General features: G+C 52.3%; 1 protein-coding gene across 5 annotated transcripts in view; it reads right to left on the reverse strand.

Annotated features, from left to right (window-relative positions):
• Nucleotides 1–17,072, reverse strand: part of DPP6 (dipeptidyl peptidase like 6) — an 846,041-nt gene that overhangs the window by 137,839 nt on the left and 691,130 nt on the right. For all 5 annotated transcript variants that reach the window (XM_032483043.1, XM_032483045.1, XM_032483041.1 and 2 more), the window contains exon 7: nt 7,032–7,113. In XM_032483043.1, coding sequence (XP_032338934.1) covers nt 7,032–7,113 — 82 coding nt within the window. The remainder of the gene's footprint in view (nt 1–7,031; nt 7,114–17,072) is intronic.

The raw sequence follows: 17,072 nt of genomic DNA on the forward strand, positions 1-17,072 counted from the left end.
CCACCGTGTCCTGGTGGGGGAAGGAGGGGGCCTCGTACTCCGAAATTCCTGGGGAAAGCCAGGGGGTTCCGGCCCTCCGGGCAGAACACTCAGTCCAGCCTGCTCTTTTTGACAAGTTTTAAATAATGGAAACTCACATCCTTGTTTTGAGACCCTTCACAGCATAATAAACATTTTAAGAAAAAAAAAGTCTGACTAAAAAATCCAGAAATCCTTCTATGTAGCTCAGGGTCTGAACCACTGCGTTAATTAAGCATCAGACGAGTTGTTAAACCCTCAGATTTTTAGTTTGTAACATCAAGTTTTTCTAATTTCCATGGATGTTGAACCTTGTATCCATAAATTTGACATTTAATTTTGCTTTCCCGTCTGGGAACTGCTCATCTAACAGGTAAGAGTTTGCTGAGAAGCCGGACTCCGCTCAGTGGAGCATCGGGGCGGGGGAGATGAAAACGTAAGAAAAACATTCTTAGTCCTTGAAGAGCTTCCATTTGGACGGGGAAGGGAAGTTACTCAAAAGTGAAATAGTTGAATAATAAAACGAGGGAGCTGATGAGCGGCCACAGTAAGCGGGAATGACAGTATTACAGCAGTTCAGAGGGAGAAAGCCAGGGTCACTCCACGGAGAGGAGGAGACGGGACCATTACGTTGACCTTTCCCAGCTGTGAAACCTTTCAGGAATTATGATAGAGAGGTGTTCCCTCCACCCTAATGGGAGAAGCCCACAGAACAGCCCGTAAAAGCCCATTCCGAGCGGCACAGACAGTGTGGGTCACCCCAGAGGCTCCTGGAAACACCCCCAGATGCCCAGAACCTGCTCCATCCACAGAATGGGGGCAGATGGGTTTGCCTGTGGCTGCAGATGCACCCGTGGTCTCAGCCCCCACATCCTAATGTCTAAAAAGGTTACTTTTATTTATTATTTTATTGCCTTGTTGCATTATCTAAGGAATCCATCATTGAATGCACTCTTTCTTAATGCAGAACCCTGGTCCTGAAATTCTCTAACCTAATATTCCCAAGGCAGATGTGGGCGCCCTTCTAAATTAGATTTTTTATAAAAGATAGTGCATTGCTTCCATCACAATTGCATTAGGGAAACTCTGATGAGGAAGAGAACATGGTTTACCTTCATAGACCTACGTGCACCACTAGGTCAGGCCCAGCTTTCAACCCCAAATCCACCTTTTTCTTAATTGCTTTGGCTTACAAGTAAATTCTGGAAAACCTCTCCTGCAGGTTTGCAGGAGAGCCAGGCAAAGGGCACAAGCCTGGTGCTTTGAAACCAGCGGGAATGAAGGCACCGTCACCCTAGGGACCAGTTTATTCACATTTGCACCTCCATGAAAAACACCACACGTCACCCTTCTCTCGGCTGGGACACGTCTGTTGAGTGGAATTCTTAAACCTTGTATTTGACGATACATTTTCTTCTCAATTTTTAATAAATATAAAATGCTACTTATCCGAGAAAATTTTAGAAGTGGGTAACATGCTCATAATATGGCCAGCGCCACACAGTCACCCTTCCCCACAGGCAAAGTCACACCAAACAGCTCACTGTCAGTCCTGATCTTAGGTAACAGCTGGTGTGTTTTCCACGCTCACATACCGTCTACCTACGTTCTTTTGATGGCTGTGTAACAGCTTATCCTGTCAACGTACCATACGTCACCAAACTGCTCTCCTGTAAACACTTTGGCTTTAAAACCATCATTACAGATAACAGAATTACGAATGTCTTTGTTTACATGGCTTTTGGCTTCTCTTTGAGGAGCTTCTCTGCCGAAGTGCTGGAATGTCTTTATGACTCTCACCACGTATTTTCATGCTGTTCTGAGAATGAATTTCCCTTGTGCCCCTCCCTACATTCATACGGCAGAAGGTAGACAAAAATCTCCACCGAACCACAATTCACTAATGACACAGTTTTTGTCACTCCCTCTTTAATCCCACACGGAAGAAAGCTTTTGTTTCTGCTTTTCTGAAGCCGCCTTTGTGTTCTGAAATCCCAGTATCTGCAGAGAACCTTCTGGTCAAAGGGGAAGCCCTGGCAAGCACTTCCTACTTGCCCAGGTCTCCGCCGTGGTCAGTGGTACGTCCGTTGCTCTGTCCCATCCATTCAGGTTAATGGCTGAGAACTGAGCTTATTTACTTGAGTGCAAGAGAATATTAAAGTGATTGAGTCCCACGGAGCCAGGAAGTGATAACGTACGGCGTTGACTTCGAAGGGCACCCTTGGTGGGGCTAGTAAATCACTCACCAAGCATCCCCATCCATTATTTGAGGACACATGAGGCGATTTCCATCCCGGTGAATTAATTTCTTGGCTACTGTCATGGACTTCAGGGCCCATGATCAATGTTTTTACAATGAATACCAAATTAACCCAAACTGATTAGAGGCTTTTATAAGTTATTAATGGGATGTCACTCCGGTCCAGTCCTTCCTGTGCCTACGACGTTTCATTAAATAATCTCCTCTTGCTGGAAAGATCAATCTTCCTCCCCTCGTTGGACTTGTCAACGTCGATGGAACGCTCCCTGCTGGCTTTCTTACTCAGAACTGGGCGAGCGGTAATGCCCTTGGGGCTGTGACCTGGGGGAGGCAGCTCACCTGTTTCTGCTCAGTTCCCGGGGTTGGGGGGGCGCTGCCGGAAAGGAGAGAAAGCAGCTGAGCAGCGAGAGCGCCCAGGGCTGAGGGATGCGGTTTACAGGAGGGAGAAGGAGGCAGGAGGTCCTACCGGCCTTTGCTTTTAAGGGTCTGCCCCCGCCTCCCACTGCATTGAGATGGTAACTGACACACAAGGAGTAAGTTTAAGGTGAGGAGAGTGTTGATCTGTTACACGTCTCTGCTGCAAAACGCCTGCCATCACAGCGCCGGCTAACACCTCCGTCCAGCCACTTAGTTACCATTTCATCAGTCAGACAGGAAGACAAACACTGTATGATCTTGCTGACGTGTGGAACCTAAAAAACCCGAACTCACGGAAACCGAGAGCTGGACGGTGGTCGCCAGGGCCGCAGGGTGGCCGGGGGAGGGCGGGGAGGTGCCGGTCACAGGCAGGAGCTCCCAGGCAGGGGCAGGGTAAGTTCCGGGGCCAGCGCCCAGGCGTCTTACACAGAGAGCATTCTCTCTGCCCCGGGGACGACCTGGGGCAGCGCCAGGGCAGGGGAAATGTCGCCTGATGACAGTCTTTCCAAGGAGACAGCTGCTTGAAAACCTACATGGAGCGAAAGCCTCAGAAGGCGACGGTGCATCTCCTGAGCAGCCTCCCTGCCCTGCGGGTCGCAGGGGAGGCGGCCCTCGGACACCACCCAGCCCCTCGGTGACATCCGGCATCTCCCCGCTCCGGCAAGCCCAGCCTCGCTCGCCTTCCCACACATTCGGGCCCTCATTTCATGGAATCCTTACTCTCTTCTCATTCTCCGCATCGTGGTGGAGTCGTAGCCGCCCTTCATCAGAGCTTCCTTCTCACCAGGCGTGAGCAGACTGACCTGATCCTCACAGCGGCTCCCCACAAGACACGCGCTGTTACCTCCCGTCTACAGATGAGGAAACTGAGGCTTCGAGAGGTCATCTTAATCAAGATCACGCCTTCAGGAGGTGCCAGAAGCAAGATCAGAGTGTGCCCCCTTGACTCCAGAGCTTCTGTTATAAACGGCCCTTGGTAGCCAGAACAAACTAGATACAGCTTCCTTCTTCGAAGGCTTAAGATGAGGACCCGCAGACTCTGAGACGGATGAGGTGGTTGGGATGCCAGATGGGGCTCCCGGGTTCACATCTGGGCTGGCTCCCGGGTTCCCACTGTCTCGCTCGGGGTGTGGCGGCAGGTGTCCTGGCTCCACCTCCCAGCCTTTGAGCTCAGTGTTGCAAGGTGAGCGCCACCCACTGGGCCCTTCTCTCTGTACTTGTCTGTCCTGCCGAGAGCTGAGGGTCCTCCCCACGGTGCCAGGCCTTCTGCAGACGTCCACACCTGGAGCTGCACGAAGCAGACACTCTCCAGCCTCCCTCTTTACCGCCCTGCCCCTCACCCCATCTGACAGTGTTCTGGGCTTTCAAGAACAACCTCTTCATCTAGCATCTTATGCTGAATTACTGACACTTTGGTAGCGTGAATTTTTACAATGTTAATGAGCTATTTTTAAAAACCTTGTTTTCTCTAACGCGTTAACTCCAAGGCTCTGAAGTGACCCAGAGTGAGTGCAGACGCCTTCAGCTCAGATTTTTCTGAATCCTTCACCGACTCACAGAAACGTGTTAAGATGCTGTCTGGGGAGGAGGCAGCGTGAGCCAGCGCTAGTGGACGGGTGAGGTAAGACCCTCGCCTTTGTTGTTGCTGTTGACGTGTTAACAAGAAGAATAACCTCCTCTGACAAAACAGAGTGAAGCAGGTGAGAACGCAGCACCGGGACCAAAGGCGTCACACGGAGTGGATTTTCATAGCTTAGCTTCCTTAGAATGGATGCAGTCCTCCAGAGCCACGGCGGTCACGTCCCAGGCCTAAGACGTGTGACTGCCACCAGGGCAGAGGCCGGCCCAGGGCTCTGCACAGGCAGCCCTCCAGGGGCCGCAGAGAATGCAGGTGCAAAGGTCTCCTGGAGGAAAGGCTGCTGGAACCCAGGAAGGAAGGCCTGGTGGACACACAGGCCTGGGGAGCCCGCAGTGCCAGCAGGTGACCTAGGTCATCCCTGGAAGGAGGCCCAGGCTCCAGGTCCTGGCCGAGGGTCACAGCCGAGCAAGCAGGGAGCGGTCCACGAGGCCTGCCTGCTGGGCGGGCTCTGTTCCAGAGGAAACATTTCATCCAGACTGGAGGACCCAAGAGACCTGGGCAGGTACCCATCTCCCGCAGCCCCCACTGCGGACAGGATGCCACACCTAGAGAGGACGGAGAAGGGTTGGGGAACACATCTTGGGAGCACCGTTTCAGGCACTAATTTCTAGCAGAATGGCGGCGTCCCTAAGGTCAAGGTTGTCCGTCTCCTCTAACAATGCGGGGGCCAACCGGGCAGTACTCACCAGCTACGACGCGATCTGAAGGCCCAACACAGCTTACTAACTGAGGGCCATGTAGCGGCTTTGGAGAAAGTGCCTTTAAGGCCGTCCTGGTGCCTGGTGTCGCCTTCCTGTGACGACGGGGTTCCCGCCCGCATGCATCACTGCGACCTCCCCACACAAGGAGGGGCCGCTGCGGGGCCACTGCTGGGAGAGCGCTGGGTGAACTTGGGGTGCAGCTGCGCTCTCTGCTCCCAAAGGAGACTTACTCATTTCAGTCTGACTCATTGTAATTAGAGTGGCTTTCCTTTGGGGAGCAATATTTACTTTTTAAAATAAAATGGCAATGAGAGATTTGTTAGTGTTTGCAAGGCCTGCCTGTGGGTTTGAATTTTCCTTGCCAAGACTGTGCGCTGGGGGCGCCTCTCGGTGGGTTGCTGGCCCCGGGACTCAGGAGTCCCCAGGGGAGGACGGCCGAGAGGGCACGTGACCCCGACAACGCGCACTGCCGGGCCCCTTACGGCACGAGTCTGCTGACTCCCGCCCCCGCACACAGGGCGCTCTGTCAGCAGTCATCTGCGCTGCCTGCTGCACTCCGCACAGGGACCGCAGAACAAGAGCAGCGAAGTTAGAAAGCTTAAAACCCAAATTTCCACGAGCACCTCAGTGCGCCTGGCAGTCAGCCCAAACGTCAGCGCTGACCGCTTCACCGAACCTCCACTTCCTCGGAGCAGAAAAGAGGCTGAACCGCACTAACGGATGGCAACGTCCTGAACAACTACGTCGGTTCTGGCCATTTGCCTCCGTCCAGTAGTTCTACGTTCAGGGCCTGAGGACCACGGGGACACACCGCTGAGGATAATCACTCTGTTCGCGCATCGCTTCTGACCTCGGCAGATCTTTCCTGAGCGCCAGGTGCTGGGCCAGGCACTCAGAACACACAGGTGACAATGCTGTTTAATGTGGCCCCAGTGTGATGACAGATACAAAGTGAACAGGGCCACTGAAAGCACGTGATGGCACTTGGTTGTAATATGGTCTTTGAGATGACTCAAAGATGCTTTTAACCATCCTTAGATGAGTATTAAAATAAAAATATGTAATTAAAAATTAAAAAAAACCCACACATGTGACAAATGCTGGATACTGACACTAAAGGCCGCCTGGCCGGGGAGAGACGTACCGACAGGAGATGCGTGTGACAGGAGCCTGTGCAGCGGGACGTGGCGCCAGGGGAGGGGACCCCGCAGTGCGGGCAGGGGTGTCAGGGCAGCGCTCTCAGAGAAGCTGACGCCCAGCTCTGTTGCTAGAGGGGTCTCGTCCGGTTTTGGACAGAGGGAACCCTGGGACTCGAACCACCCTGGAGGTCACCTGGCCCAGACCTTCCACTCACTAGCGGGCTGGCCGATGGCAGCCTGGCAGCCGGTCCACGAACACCCAGGACTGGAGCCCCTGTCTTTAACCATCAGCTCAGAGCCCCTTTCAAGACACCAGCCTGGCCATTCAGTTTCTCAAAACATCTTAGTTTTGCCAATTTGAGTGGGAATCCATGAAGACATCGGGGGTGAACAGACAGGGCGCCCTCGCTGGGGGCACTCTGCAGGCAGACACTTGGGTCGGGGGCCCGACTCCACGAGGGCCTGCGATCCACCTTCTGCATAAAAGCCTCCCAAGGAAACAGCCAGAGGTCCGAGAGCAAAACACAAGAAACCTCCATGACGCCACGCCCCGATGGTTCCCGTACGCAGTCCTTTGATGAGCTCTGACTCACGGTAAGTCTACAGTCCAAACATGCACTTACAGTCGGGGACGGCTTTAAGGCTGTCGGTACCAGAACCAAGGCACACGCGATTCCAATTCCAAGGGGAACGTCCAACAAAAGGAAAGGGAATTTTCCCTAGGCAGGTGTTCTGGTGCACTTTTCCAAAATTTAAGTCACACCAACACAGATTCTCAGTACAGCGCGATAGATTCAGTCTATAAAACGTAAACGTCATCAGCATGGACACTTGGCCACCGAACGCAACGTGCTTACCAGCTGTTGACCCTTCGGGCCCCACCCCGCGTACTGAAGCTTCGCGTCGCTGACTTCCGGGGGGTCTAGACTTTGCGGATCCCTGAGAGGAAAGAAACAAAGCAAACGGTGGGAAACAAGAATCTGCGACGCTGTGATAGTTCCCTTCAGCGGTAGCTCGCCCATTTCTCTTCCACGGTACCACTTTCAGGGGCTCGTGTTATCAGACGATCCATCTCGTTCAGCGCCCATTAGATTCCTTCAGATGGTAGTGTGTGTATATGTGCACATGATTTACACGAAGCTGAAACAGGTCCACCAGTGCCCAACCCAGATAGTAACAGATCCCATCTTTGGCTTTCCTGGAGCCAAACTAAGCATAATGCCAGGGCATTCTGACCTTCCAAAACCAGTGGTCTCAGGACAGGGTCCACCCTTTGGTTTTTGATGGGAGGGAGAGCGAGAGAGACAAAGACAGAGACACTGAGGAGAGCAGGAGGGGCAGCCTGAGAGAAGGACTTCTTTGCTTTTACACATCCCTCACTTTTCATTCTTAACTTATTGATCTGCAAAATACCATGCAAAAAGCCCCATCTATGCACTTAAATAAAGATCATAATGAACGGAAGTCGTAACCAAAAAAACCACCTACCAGCTCTATAGACGTTAAACCTTTCAGTCAGTTTTGTAGCTGCCACTGTCTACACACGTGGAAAAGGCTGGTTTTCCTGTTTCTTTCGGATGGTGGGGCTCCCCAGGAGAATTACCCCCATGCTCTGAGGAGCAGGCCAGCCCGTCACCGGGCGGCACCGTTTCCGGGGCAGGAGACGTAGCCATGAATTTGCTCATTCATATGGTCTTCGGCAAAGAACGATGTTGAATTTTAGAAGTTGCTTGAAGCAAGGAGATGAGGCAAGAAGGGAAGGGAGGTGAAACAGGGAGGGGTGTGCTGACTCAGGGCTTGGGTCAGTAGAAAATTCTAAAGTCAATGCTTAATAAACCTTTAAGACCAAACAGAAGACATTTCAGAGTGAAAAGTGCTGGGGAGGTCGGGATGGCCTGCAGCGCACCCAGGCAGCTCTAGGCGGCGTGGGGGTGGGTGTGGAGAAACCAGGGGGACCTGAAGACAGGTGGTGCGTGCCAAGGAAGGGACGGCACAGGCGACAGGCATCCGCTGGGAAGGCCGACGCCCGGCGCCCAGGCAGTTAGAAGAGGAAAGTGGGGGTCTTAACTGTCTAGGTTCCTAATGAATTTTAACAAGTCTTACCATTTCTATGTTTCTAATATTTCAAAATATTTTTACAAACACGGGTGATTTCCTCTCTAACCTTATGTAGAAAGGCCTCCTAAGGGTGACTCAAAATCCAAAAGTGATCAAATAAAACAGCGATAAATTACATAAAAACTAAAAAATTTTGCATGATCAAAAAAAAATCACAAACAAAAGATAACTGGGAAACCGGGAAAAAGTATTTTATCAAATATCACGGAGAAATGACTAATATTCTTTTACATAAAGAACTCTAGTAAGGTTATAAAAGACCAAAAAAAAAAAAAGAAATACGAGAAAAAGACTCAGCCAGATAATTCACAAAAATATAGAAAAATGGTCCTCAAATGTATTAAAAAGTATGCAAATAGGTGAAAAATTAGAAAAATACAAATGGAAACTATACTGTTATCATTTCTCACCTATAAAACTGCTCCCGCCTCCAAAAAAAAAGAGAAACAAAGGAAAGCAAGACACATTGTGCCGGTGAGGCGGCGAGGAAACAGGTTTCTCACACTTTGCTGGTGAGGATGCAAACAGGCACAACCCCCCAACATAAAAGTACATATGCAGAAGCCAACATCCATCGCAGCTTTGTAATTACAAGACGTTGTAAACAGTATGTGTTTGAATAAACTAGGGCACATACACACAATGGAACACGGTACAGCTGTGAAGAAGGACAGTGTCTATCGACCGATACGGAGTGATTTCCACGACAGGGTTATTTCAGGCAAAGCCCAGCAGAATATCTGCAGTGTGCAATCCACCCTATAAGAAAGGGATCTAAGAGAATACACGGTGTCTCCTTGTTTGTGAAAAAAAGAAATGCGGTGAGCACAAGCCAGAAACCAGAGCTGGGTTACGCGCAGGATGGGCGGGAAGGTGGGGGGACCGGGCCGGGTTGCTGGGACGAGAGAGGAGAGACACTCCTCTGGGTGTATTTTGTGGTATCATGCCCTGTCTTGGGCCACAGTAGGGTTTCACGTCTCTTCACCTGCTCCAAAAATAAAACAACTAAAAACAGCCAGGATGTGGGGGAGCCCAGGATGGAAGAGAAACACTAACAACAGAACAGCCCCCTTTTACAAATGAAGCACAAAACTACACTGAGGGGGCTGGGAAGCAAAGGACCCACATAAGTAACTTTGGGAAGCAGGATCCTGAGGGCATACACCTGAAGGCAAAGAAGAACTGCTGTCACCTGGTGAGTAAACGTATTTCTCACAGGGTGTGGGCGGCAACTCTGAAACTACTTAATGTAGGCACCAGAAATAAACTGCTCTGCAAACACATAAACATAATGGAGATAATGAAGACCAGACTTCTCACTGTTGGAGACAAATGTTACAAGGAAAGGGTGAAGCTAAAATAAACTGTGTGATGTTGGACTGGAAGCAGAGGTATTGGTATAAACCAATGGTGATATATGTAGCTCCGAAATACAGATAGGTGTGTGTCCACGGGTTAGCATATGCGCATGTAAGTCCTTACTCTGCTCATGGAGAGACCCAGAGCCAATGAGCCCCGGTAACAATGAGCACCCCCAGAGCCCAGATCTTGCTCTCTAAGCACCGTCTTCCAATTTAAAAAATGCAGGGCTCCCCAGAGAAGTAACTGCATCCAGGCTGGAAAAGGGAAAAGGCAGGATGAATCTGGAACACTTTATGGGCCAGAAAGTAAGGAAATACTTGAAAAAGATAGTTTTGTTAATAGAAGGCAGAAGCTAACCTAAAGGAATTTCTCATGGCCAAAGTTGGAATGATATGAGCAACAAAATAACAAATGATAATCCTGGGTTAACCCATAGACTGAAATAAATATCCATGAACCTACACTGATACAAATAGATGATCAAATAAATAACTAAACGGGGGAGGAAAGTCGCTCTTTATTTTTATTTGTGTATTTTTTACTGAAGTATAGTCAGTTTACAACGTGTCAGTTCCTGGTGTGCAGTACAACGCTTCAGCCCTACGTGAACATACCTACACTCCTTTCCGTGCCCTTTTTCATTATAGGCTATTGCAAGACACTGAGCACAGTTCCCCGAGCTCGGCAGCAGGCCCTTGTGGTTGCAGCTCTTTCTCACAACAGAATTCCAATTAATAAACGTAAAAGGAAAGAAGGTAGGAGTGCCAGCCCTGAATGAACACCAGTACTGAGCGTTGCAGACGAGGTCCCTGGCGGGTCCTAAAATGAGGGGGCGAAAGTTTGTAGAGAAACAGGATTCGCATGTGTCCAAGCATGTCCCCCGAGACACTGACCCACCACAAAGGGGAGAATACCGACTTCCCCGGGAGGAACCCTGCAGACAGCAAGGCAGCCGGGAGACCGGGGCGGCGTCGGCAGAAGGAAACAGAGCACCCCGAGCCTTCAGTAAGGGCGCCGAGGAAAGCAGAACATCCTATACCTGCTCTCGTCGCCCACAAAGCCCACTGCAGCTCCCGGGGAACAAATGTGCAATCTGGATAATTAAATACGGTCTAACCTTTCCTTTTCCTTCGTGCTTAGTCTAGCTCCGCTTGCCCACAAGGGGCCTCGCACCCAGCACCTCAGACCAGAGTTCCTGGTGTGCAGTGGCGGTGCGGACGCCTGCACTGGGCGGGCCGCGTGCAGAAGTGCTGCACACGACACTCAGTCCCGGACGGTGGCGGCGGGCCGTGTGCACCGCCATCTGCAGCGGGCGCAGCACAGCGGCCCGGCCCGCCCCGCCCCCTCCCGCGGACCAGTCCCCGCGCAGCCGCCCCGCCCACGGCCTGTGGGGGGAGGGGCGCGCGCTCGGGACCGCCCGCTGCTCTGAGCGCTGATCAAAGAACAAAGCTTTCCTTTGCCTCTGAGCCCCGCTCGCCCCCTTGGCAGGAGGACCCCTGTGCGGACCAACTCGGGTGGGGCAGCAACAGTATTTTTGCCAAAAATGCACCCCCTACACTTCAATCATGAGAAAACTTCAAACCCAAATTGAGGTTCAAAGCAAAATACCTGACTGGTGACCTTCAAAAGTGACCTTTTAAAAGAGTTAAAAGTGGACTTCAGCGTCCTCTCTTCCAGCTTCCCCTCTTATGGTTCATCCTCTGCTTCCATCTCCTGCTGATGGCTTCACTCCCACGAGCCTAGCAGACACCCAACTTGGTTTCATGCTCAACCCGCCTCCTTCACAGAAACGCCCAGACCCCTGGAGCCCCCAGAGAAGGGCACAAGCCAGCTGCGGTCCCCAGCCTCGCTGGGCACTGACCCTTCCAGTCAGCACAACTCACGTTCTCCCCGACGACGGCTCCAGTCTTCCCTGGTACCTTCACATCCCCTTTTACCTGCTGCCCCCTTCTTCCAAGCAGAGGCCCACCTGCGGGACAGACAGGAGGGGGCCCAGTTCTGATCACCCTCCTGGGAGACTTGCTGCTCCCTGCAAGGTGGGCTGGGCCCCCGCTGCTCACATCACCAGAGGCGGCGACAGCTTTCAAGCCAGGTCCCGCTCTGCTCGGGCAGCCCCTGGCGGTAACTGATTGCCGCAGGGGACCTGGGGCGTTTCCACCCAGTGCGGTGTCCTCAATGGGCCATCTTTGCTCTGAGCTCCCCGTTGGGTTGTCCCAGGTGGTCACACTATAACCGAGCAGGACCCCACGGGGACATCTGGGAACAGAGCACCCCACCCCCACCCACGTCCTCCTCCTGCCTCTTGTCTGTAGAAAACCTTTAGTCTCCTAGGGCTTCCCTGAGTTTGAAAGATTGCATTCAATCAGAGAAGTGAGAAAATGCAGAAAGAAGGGAAACAGTCAAGCAAGACGAAATGATAATAGTTCAGCCATCACACGACGTCAAGGAACTTTAGCTCCTCCTCAGATCATATTACAGAGCACATTCTGAGCCGCGTCCTTTGAGCTGTTTTGCAGACACTGAAACCCCCACCGGGTGGGAGAAGTTAACTGCCTGCTGCCCCCCAGCACGTGGACCCCAGACAGGCTGGAACCAGAAGGCTGCTGATGTTGACTCCCGGTGACCTCCCCACCAGCCGATCAGAGGAACGTCCACGAGCTGATCACACACCCACAGCCCCCCTCCCCACCTGGTCTTTAAAAACCTTTCCCTGAAAGCCTTCGGGGAGGTCAGGTCTCTTAAGCACCAGCTGCCTGGACTCCCTGCTTGGCTCCTGCAATAAACGCTGCACTTTCCTTCACCGCCACCCGGGGTCAGTAGACTGGCTTTACTGCACGCGGGCGAGCGGACCAAGCTTGGTCCCGTAACAAGATCTGCATGCGTTTGAGGCCGAACCCTGCTTCCTATCCTGTTCCCAGCCTTGCAGCTGCCACTTTGTCCTTGTGGCCTGAAGCCTTTCCCTCCCAATCCTGCCTGCTGTCCCACTGGTCTTTCACAGGCATTATTCTCAATAAACCTGCATGTTTAGTCTGCTTCCAGGAAGGCTCAGGTGGCACCTGGCTCCCTGCTACAGACGACAGGTGTGCTCCCTCCATCCACACACATGGGTACCCATCTGTCCTCCCCTCAGCCTCAGAGGATGAGGCCTCCCCTTTCCTGTCGAAGCCGGCTCCCTCTTTGTACCCCCTTCTCCATTCCAGCCTAGAACCATCAAATCCTTTCCTTTGCACTCACATTTCTGGGAAACCTTTATTAGTTATTTTAAAAAATTAAATAATATTTATTTTCCAGGGCAGAAAACCTGAGCAGAAACTAGAGTTCCCAGATACCTGGTGTCTCCTGCCTCCAGTTTCCCGAATTATGAACCTCTTGCACTGGTGTGACACATTTGTGACAACCACAACCGACGAACCAAGATGGATACATTACTACTCACTAAATTCTACAGTTTACATCAGGGTTCACTTAGCCTTGCCCGCTCTGTGGGGTTGGACAGGTATGCAGTGTCATGTGTCCACAATACGGAAGAGCTTCACTGCTCTACAAATCCCCTGTGCGCCACCCGTCCAGCCCCCAAATCCCTGGAAACCACTGATCTTTTCACTGTCTCCATAGTTAGGCCTTGCCCCGAACGTCGCAGAACTGGAACCGCAGAGTGCAGGCCTCCCAGACGGCCTTCTTTCACTCAGCGATGCGCGCTTCAGGTTCCTCCGCGCACCTGCGAGGGGTGACTGCCGCGCAGCTCCGGCCCCCCAGGACCTGCCCCGTCTGCTCTTTCTACCTTCAACCTCTCTCCTGGTTCTTACTCCTTTCCACGGGGGGACGTTCCCATCTACGTACAAAACAAGCGTAACGAGGAAATGAACAAAACACACCTCATCTGACGTAGCATCCCCACCCTTTATGACCCACCCCTACTTGACTTCTCACCCGGACTTAGGTAAGTAGGTCACATGCAGGGGTCATTGTCTGACCTTCCAACCCATCCTCAACCTAATGGAACGTGGCTTCCATCCCACGTGAAGCTGAAACGGCTCGAGTGAATCACCAAGTTCTCCTTCTGTGGGCTCTTCCACCTCTGCCTTCTCTTTAAACGTGAGTGTCTGGGGCTCCCACCGCCAGCACCTGGTCCTCCCCCCAGGGGATTCCTTCACTCACAGTTAACCTCTGTTCCTACTCCGAGGAGCACCGTCCCCACACCCCAGCCCGGGCCTCTCCCCAGACTTCGGACGGCGTACAGGGCATCTCCACGTGGACATCCCAGGAGTCCTCATCCCTGACATGAGAGCAACAGAGTCCTCTGTCCCTTTACCCTGGTGGCGGCACCACAGTCCGCCCAGCCATGCAAGCTAGGAACAGGCTGCAGGCGTCTTAGAGATCAAGGAGCCGAAGCTACGTGCTGTGGGTCAGACTGTGCCCGCAGATACGGTGAGTCCCAGCCCTGCCACCTGAGTGCGACTGTATTTGCCAACAGGCTCTTGCAGATGCCATCATATTAAGATAAAGTCATTCTCGAAAAGGAGGGGAGGCTGATCGGAATCCAGGATCCGGAGTCTATGCCAGAGAGGGTAGGACACACAGGCCAGACACAGAGGAGAAGACCCAGGGGTGACGGAGGCAGAGGTGGGAGGGCCGCACCACCAGCCAAGGGGCCCCGAGGACTGACCGCATCCCCCAGAAACGGGATGAGGCGAGAAGGCGTGCCCCCGCAGGTGTCAGGGAAGCACGACCCCACTGGCGTCTCAGTTTCGGACTCTGGTGTCCAGAACTAGGAGGGAACCCACTTCTGCTGTTTGAAGCCGCTGGGTTTGTGGTGATCGCTACTGTAACATCAGGAAACTGGTACATCCTTTGTACTGAGATTATCTGAAGCCCCGAGGGCAAGTGACTGGGTCAAGGACACACAGCTGACTTTTGTTTGAAGATTAATCTCCTGCTTTGGTCAAAGAGAAAAAAAAAATCTCCAACTGACTGCGGAACAGAGGAGAAAGGCCGTCAGAGAGAAGGCCAGACACCAGCCCGGGGGAGCTGCATCTGCTGACCCTCCCTGCGCTTCCGCGCTGCTTCCTGGGGAGCAAGGTCCTTCAGCAGAGGGGCCTGGATGCCCAGTCACCATGGAGGACCACGCAGAGCTGTCTGCCCGAGGCCCCAGACCGGGGTCACTGTCATCACATGATCCTCCATCAGGGACCGGATGACTCTGAAGGGTGTGCGTGTGAGAGAGAGAGAGAGAGAGAAAATGCATAAAGGTACGTATGTATTTATTTGTGGGTGGGTTGTGCCCCCCCCCATTTTTCTGTCTTTCTTTTTATTCACTCATTTATTTTAAAGAATCCGCGGTAGGCCCTGTGATGAATCATCTCCTGGGTGGAGACGGATCGGGAAGAAAAAATGACGAAAGAAGAATAAAATTATCTGGACTTACTCTGTCTCAGAATGGTCATGCAATCCATTCTGATTTTGCTTATTGGAGCAATAAACAAAACAGGGCATAAATCATGTGGGGTTCTGACGAGGAACTCAGTGCAGCAGAGTTTACCCATTTATCTTCCTGAGCTAGTTCAGGGGACTGAAAAGCTTCCCCACAAAACAGCACTTGGAGGAGAACAGCCAACCTGCTCTTCTGGCTCCTTAAGCCACCACGGTGAGAGGCGCCAAAAACAGCGTTTTTAATGTTGAATGATGAGTGTTCTCTGAGTCTTCCCCCGTGCTTTGCACAGCGGGTAACATAAAGATGCAAGGTACATGCCTGGCCCCAGAACAGCACCTGACACGTCGCAGACACCCACGTGCGTTCACAGAAGAGGGAGTAAACGGGTGGATGGGTGGCCGAACAGGATGCAGTCACTGTCGCTGATGACCAGGCTCGTGGCACCTGAGAGCGAGGCACCACTTACAGGTTGGCGTCCCCGTTTCTCACGCGTGCCTCACATCACACAGCTACGTCCTTGCAGGCAGGGATTCTCCCAGGCACAAATCCTTCCGGAGGGGCCCGCACAGTGCATGCATTACTATTTATTTTAAGGGGGGTCCTGCACCTACGGTGTACCAGGCGCTCCTTTCCTCGTGGAAGATCTGGACGGTGACGTTTTGGGGCAGAGATGCTCTGCTCGCTGAGTGGCTGGGGGAGGCTCATTCTGAGATATTTACCATGTATCCCCAACCCAACCTACAGGGACACTTTACATGCGTGATCATAAATGTAAGTACTAAATAGAGTCACGTGGAGAGATTTTTTAAACAAAAGGGGACTCATGCCTCATGTGTTGCTCTGTGGCAATGTCTAGACTGTGCTCAATCAACCCTGTAAAGGAGGACACGAGGGAGGGGCGGGGAAGGTCTGGAGCCTCAGCTGAGTGGTGAAGCGTATTCTGGGGGTGATGAACGCTCCACAGTCGAAGGAGGTGATGGCCACACAGCTCTGGGAAACACGAGATACCACTGAACTGCACAATTGCAATGGATGAATTGCATGGTGTGTGAGTTACATCTCAATAAAGCTGGGACAGGATGGGTGGAGGTGAGAGAAGGGGAGGAGGAGGAGGAACAGGGAAGAACAGGAAGGGGGGGGAGAAGGAGGAGGGGGAGGGGAGGGGAGGGGAGGAGAGCAGCACTCCCTGGGGCCGTGCCGGGCATTAAGCCTCACCGGCAGACCCTGGGTTCAAGGTTATTTCTGTTCTGCTAATGACCTAGTGGCACGCCTTCATGCTCTCAACGCTTCCTCAGGACGTGCTCCCTGAATCGGGATTCCCACGCTTCCCACCTGTCCAGGGTGGACAGTCTCAAGGGCGACAGTGGCAGGCAGCCAGCCTGAGCTCCCACTCCTCCCTCTGGACGCAAGTGGAGAAAGTCTGCTGGACTGAGGGGCCCACCTGCCCTTCTCTTCCATCATCTCTTCCAAGGAGATGGGATATGCAGCAGAAATGGTAGACGGTTTGGAGATTTGCCATGAAGGGTTTAGCAGTAAGAAATCACACTCTTTAAGTCCAGACCACACATATCTGGACGGGAGGCTGCGAGCCTTACTTACTAAGAAGGAACCCTGACTATTTCACCATCTAAGCCTGCAGAGAGCTGGGGTAAGGAAGGCTGCCCTCCATACAGTGGAAGCAGGGCTCTCCCAGGTAATACATCTGCCCACGGTCTTCAAGAAAGTCCACATCCGCATCTTATAACAAAGGGTGTGGGTCTAGTTAAAAACTGCATATTGTGTATACCTATTATATTCAAAATGCAAATTACAGAGAAAACTCAGCAAAATCTTTCTGGCCTGTGCGGTAAATGGGGTTTTCCAAGCATGGCCACAACACTATTTCAGGTCCCAAAATGCTTTTTCAAAACCTTGGTGCTTTCCATCCAAAGACAGAGTTTATTTCCAGGAAACCTGGCAGGGCTTTGACTGCATCGATGACCAGAAG

Source organism: Camelus ferus, chromosome 7 (genome assembly GCF_009834535.1).
Source record: "Camelus ferus isolate YT-003-E chromosome 7, BCGSAC_Cfer_1.0, whole genome shotgun sequence".
In the NCBI taxonomy this organism is placed as follows: Eukaryota; Metazoa; Chordata; class Mammalia; order Artiodactyla; family Camelidae; genus Camelus; species Camelus ferus.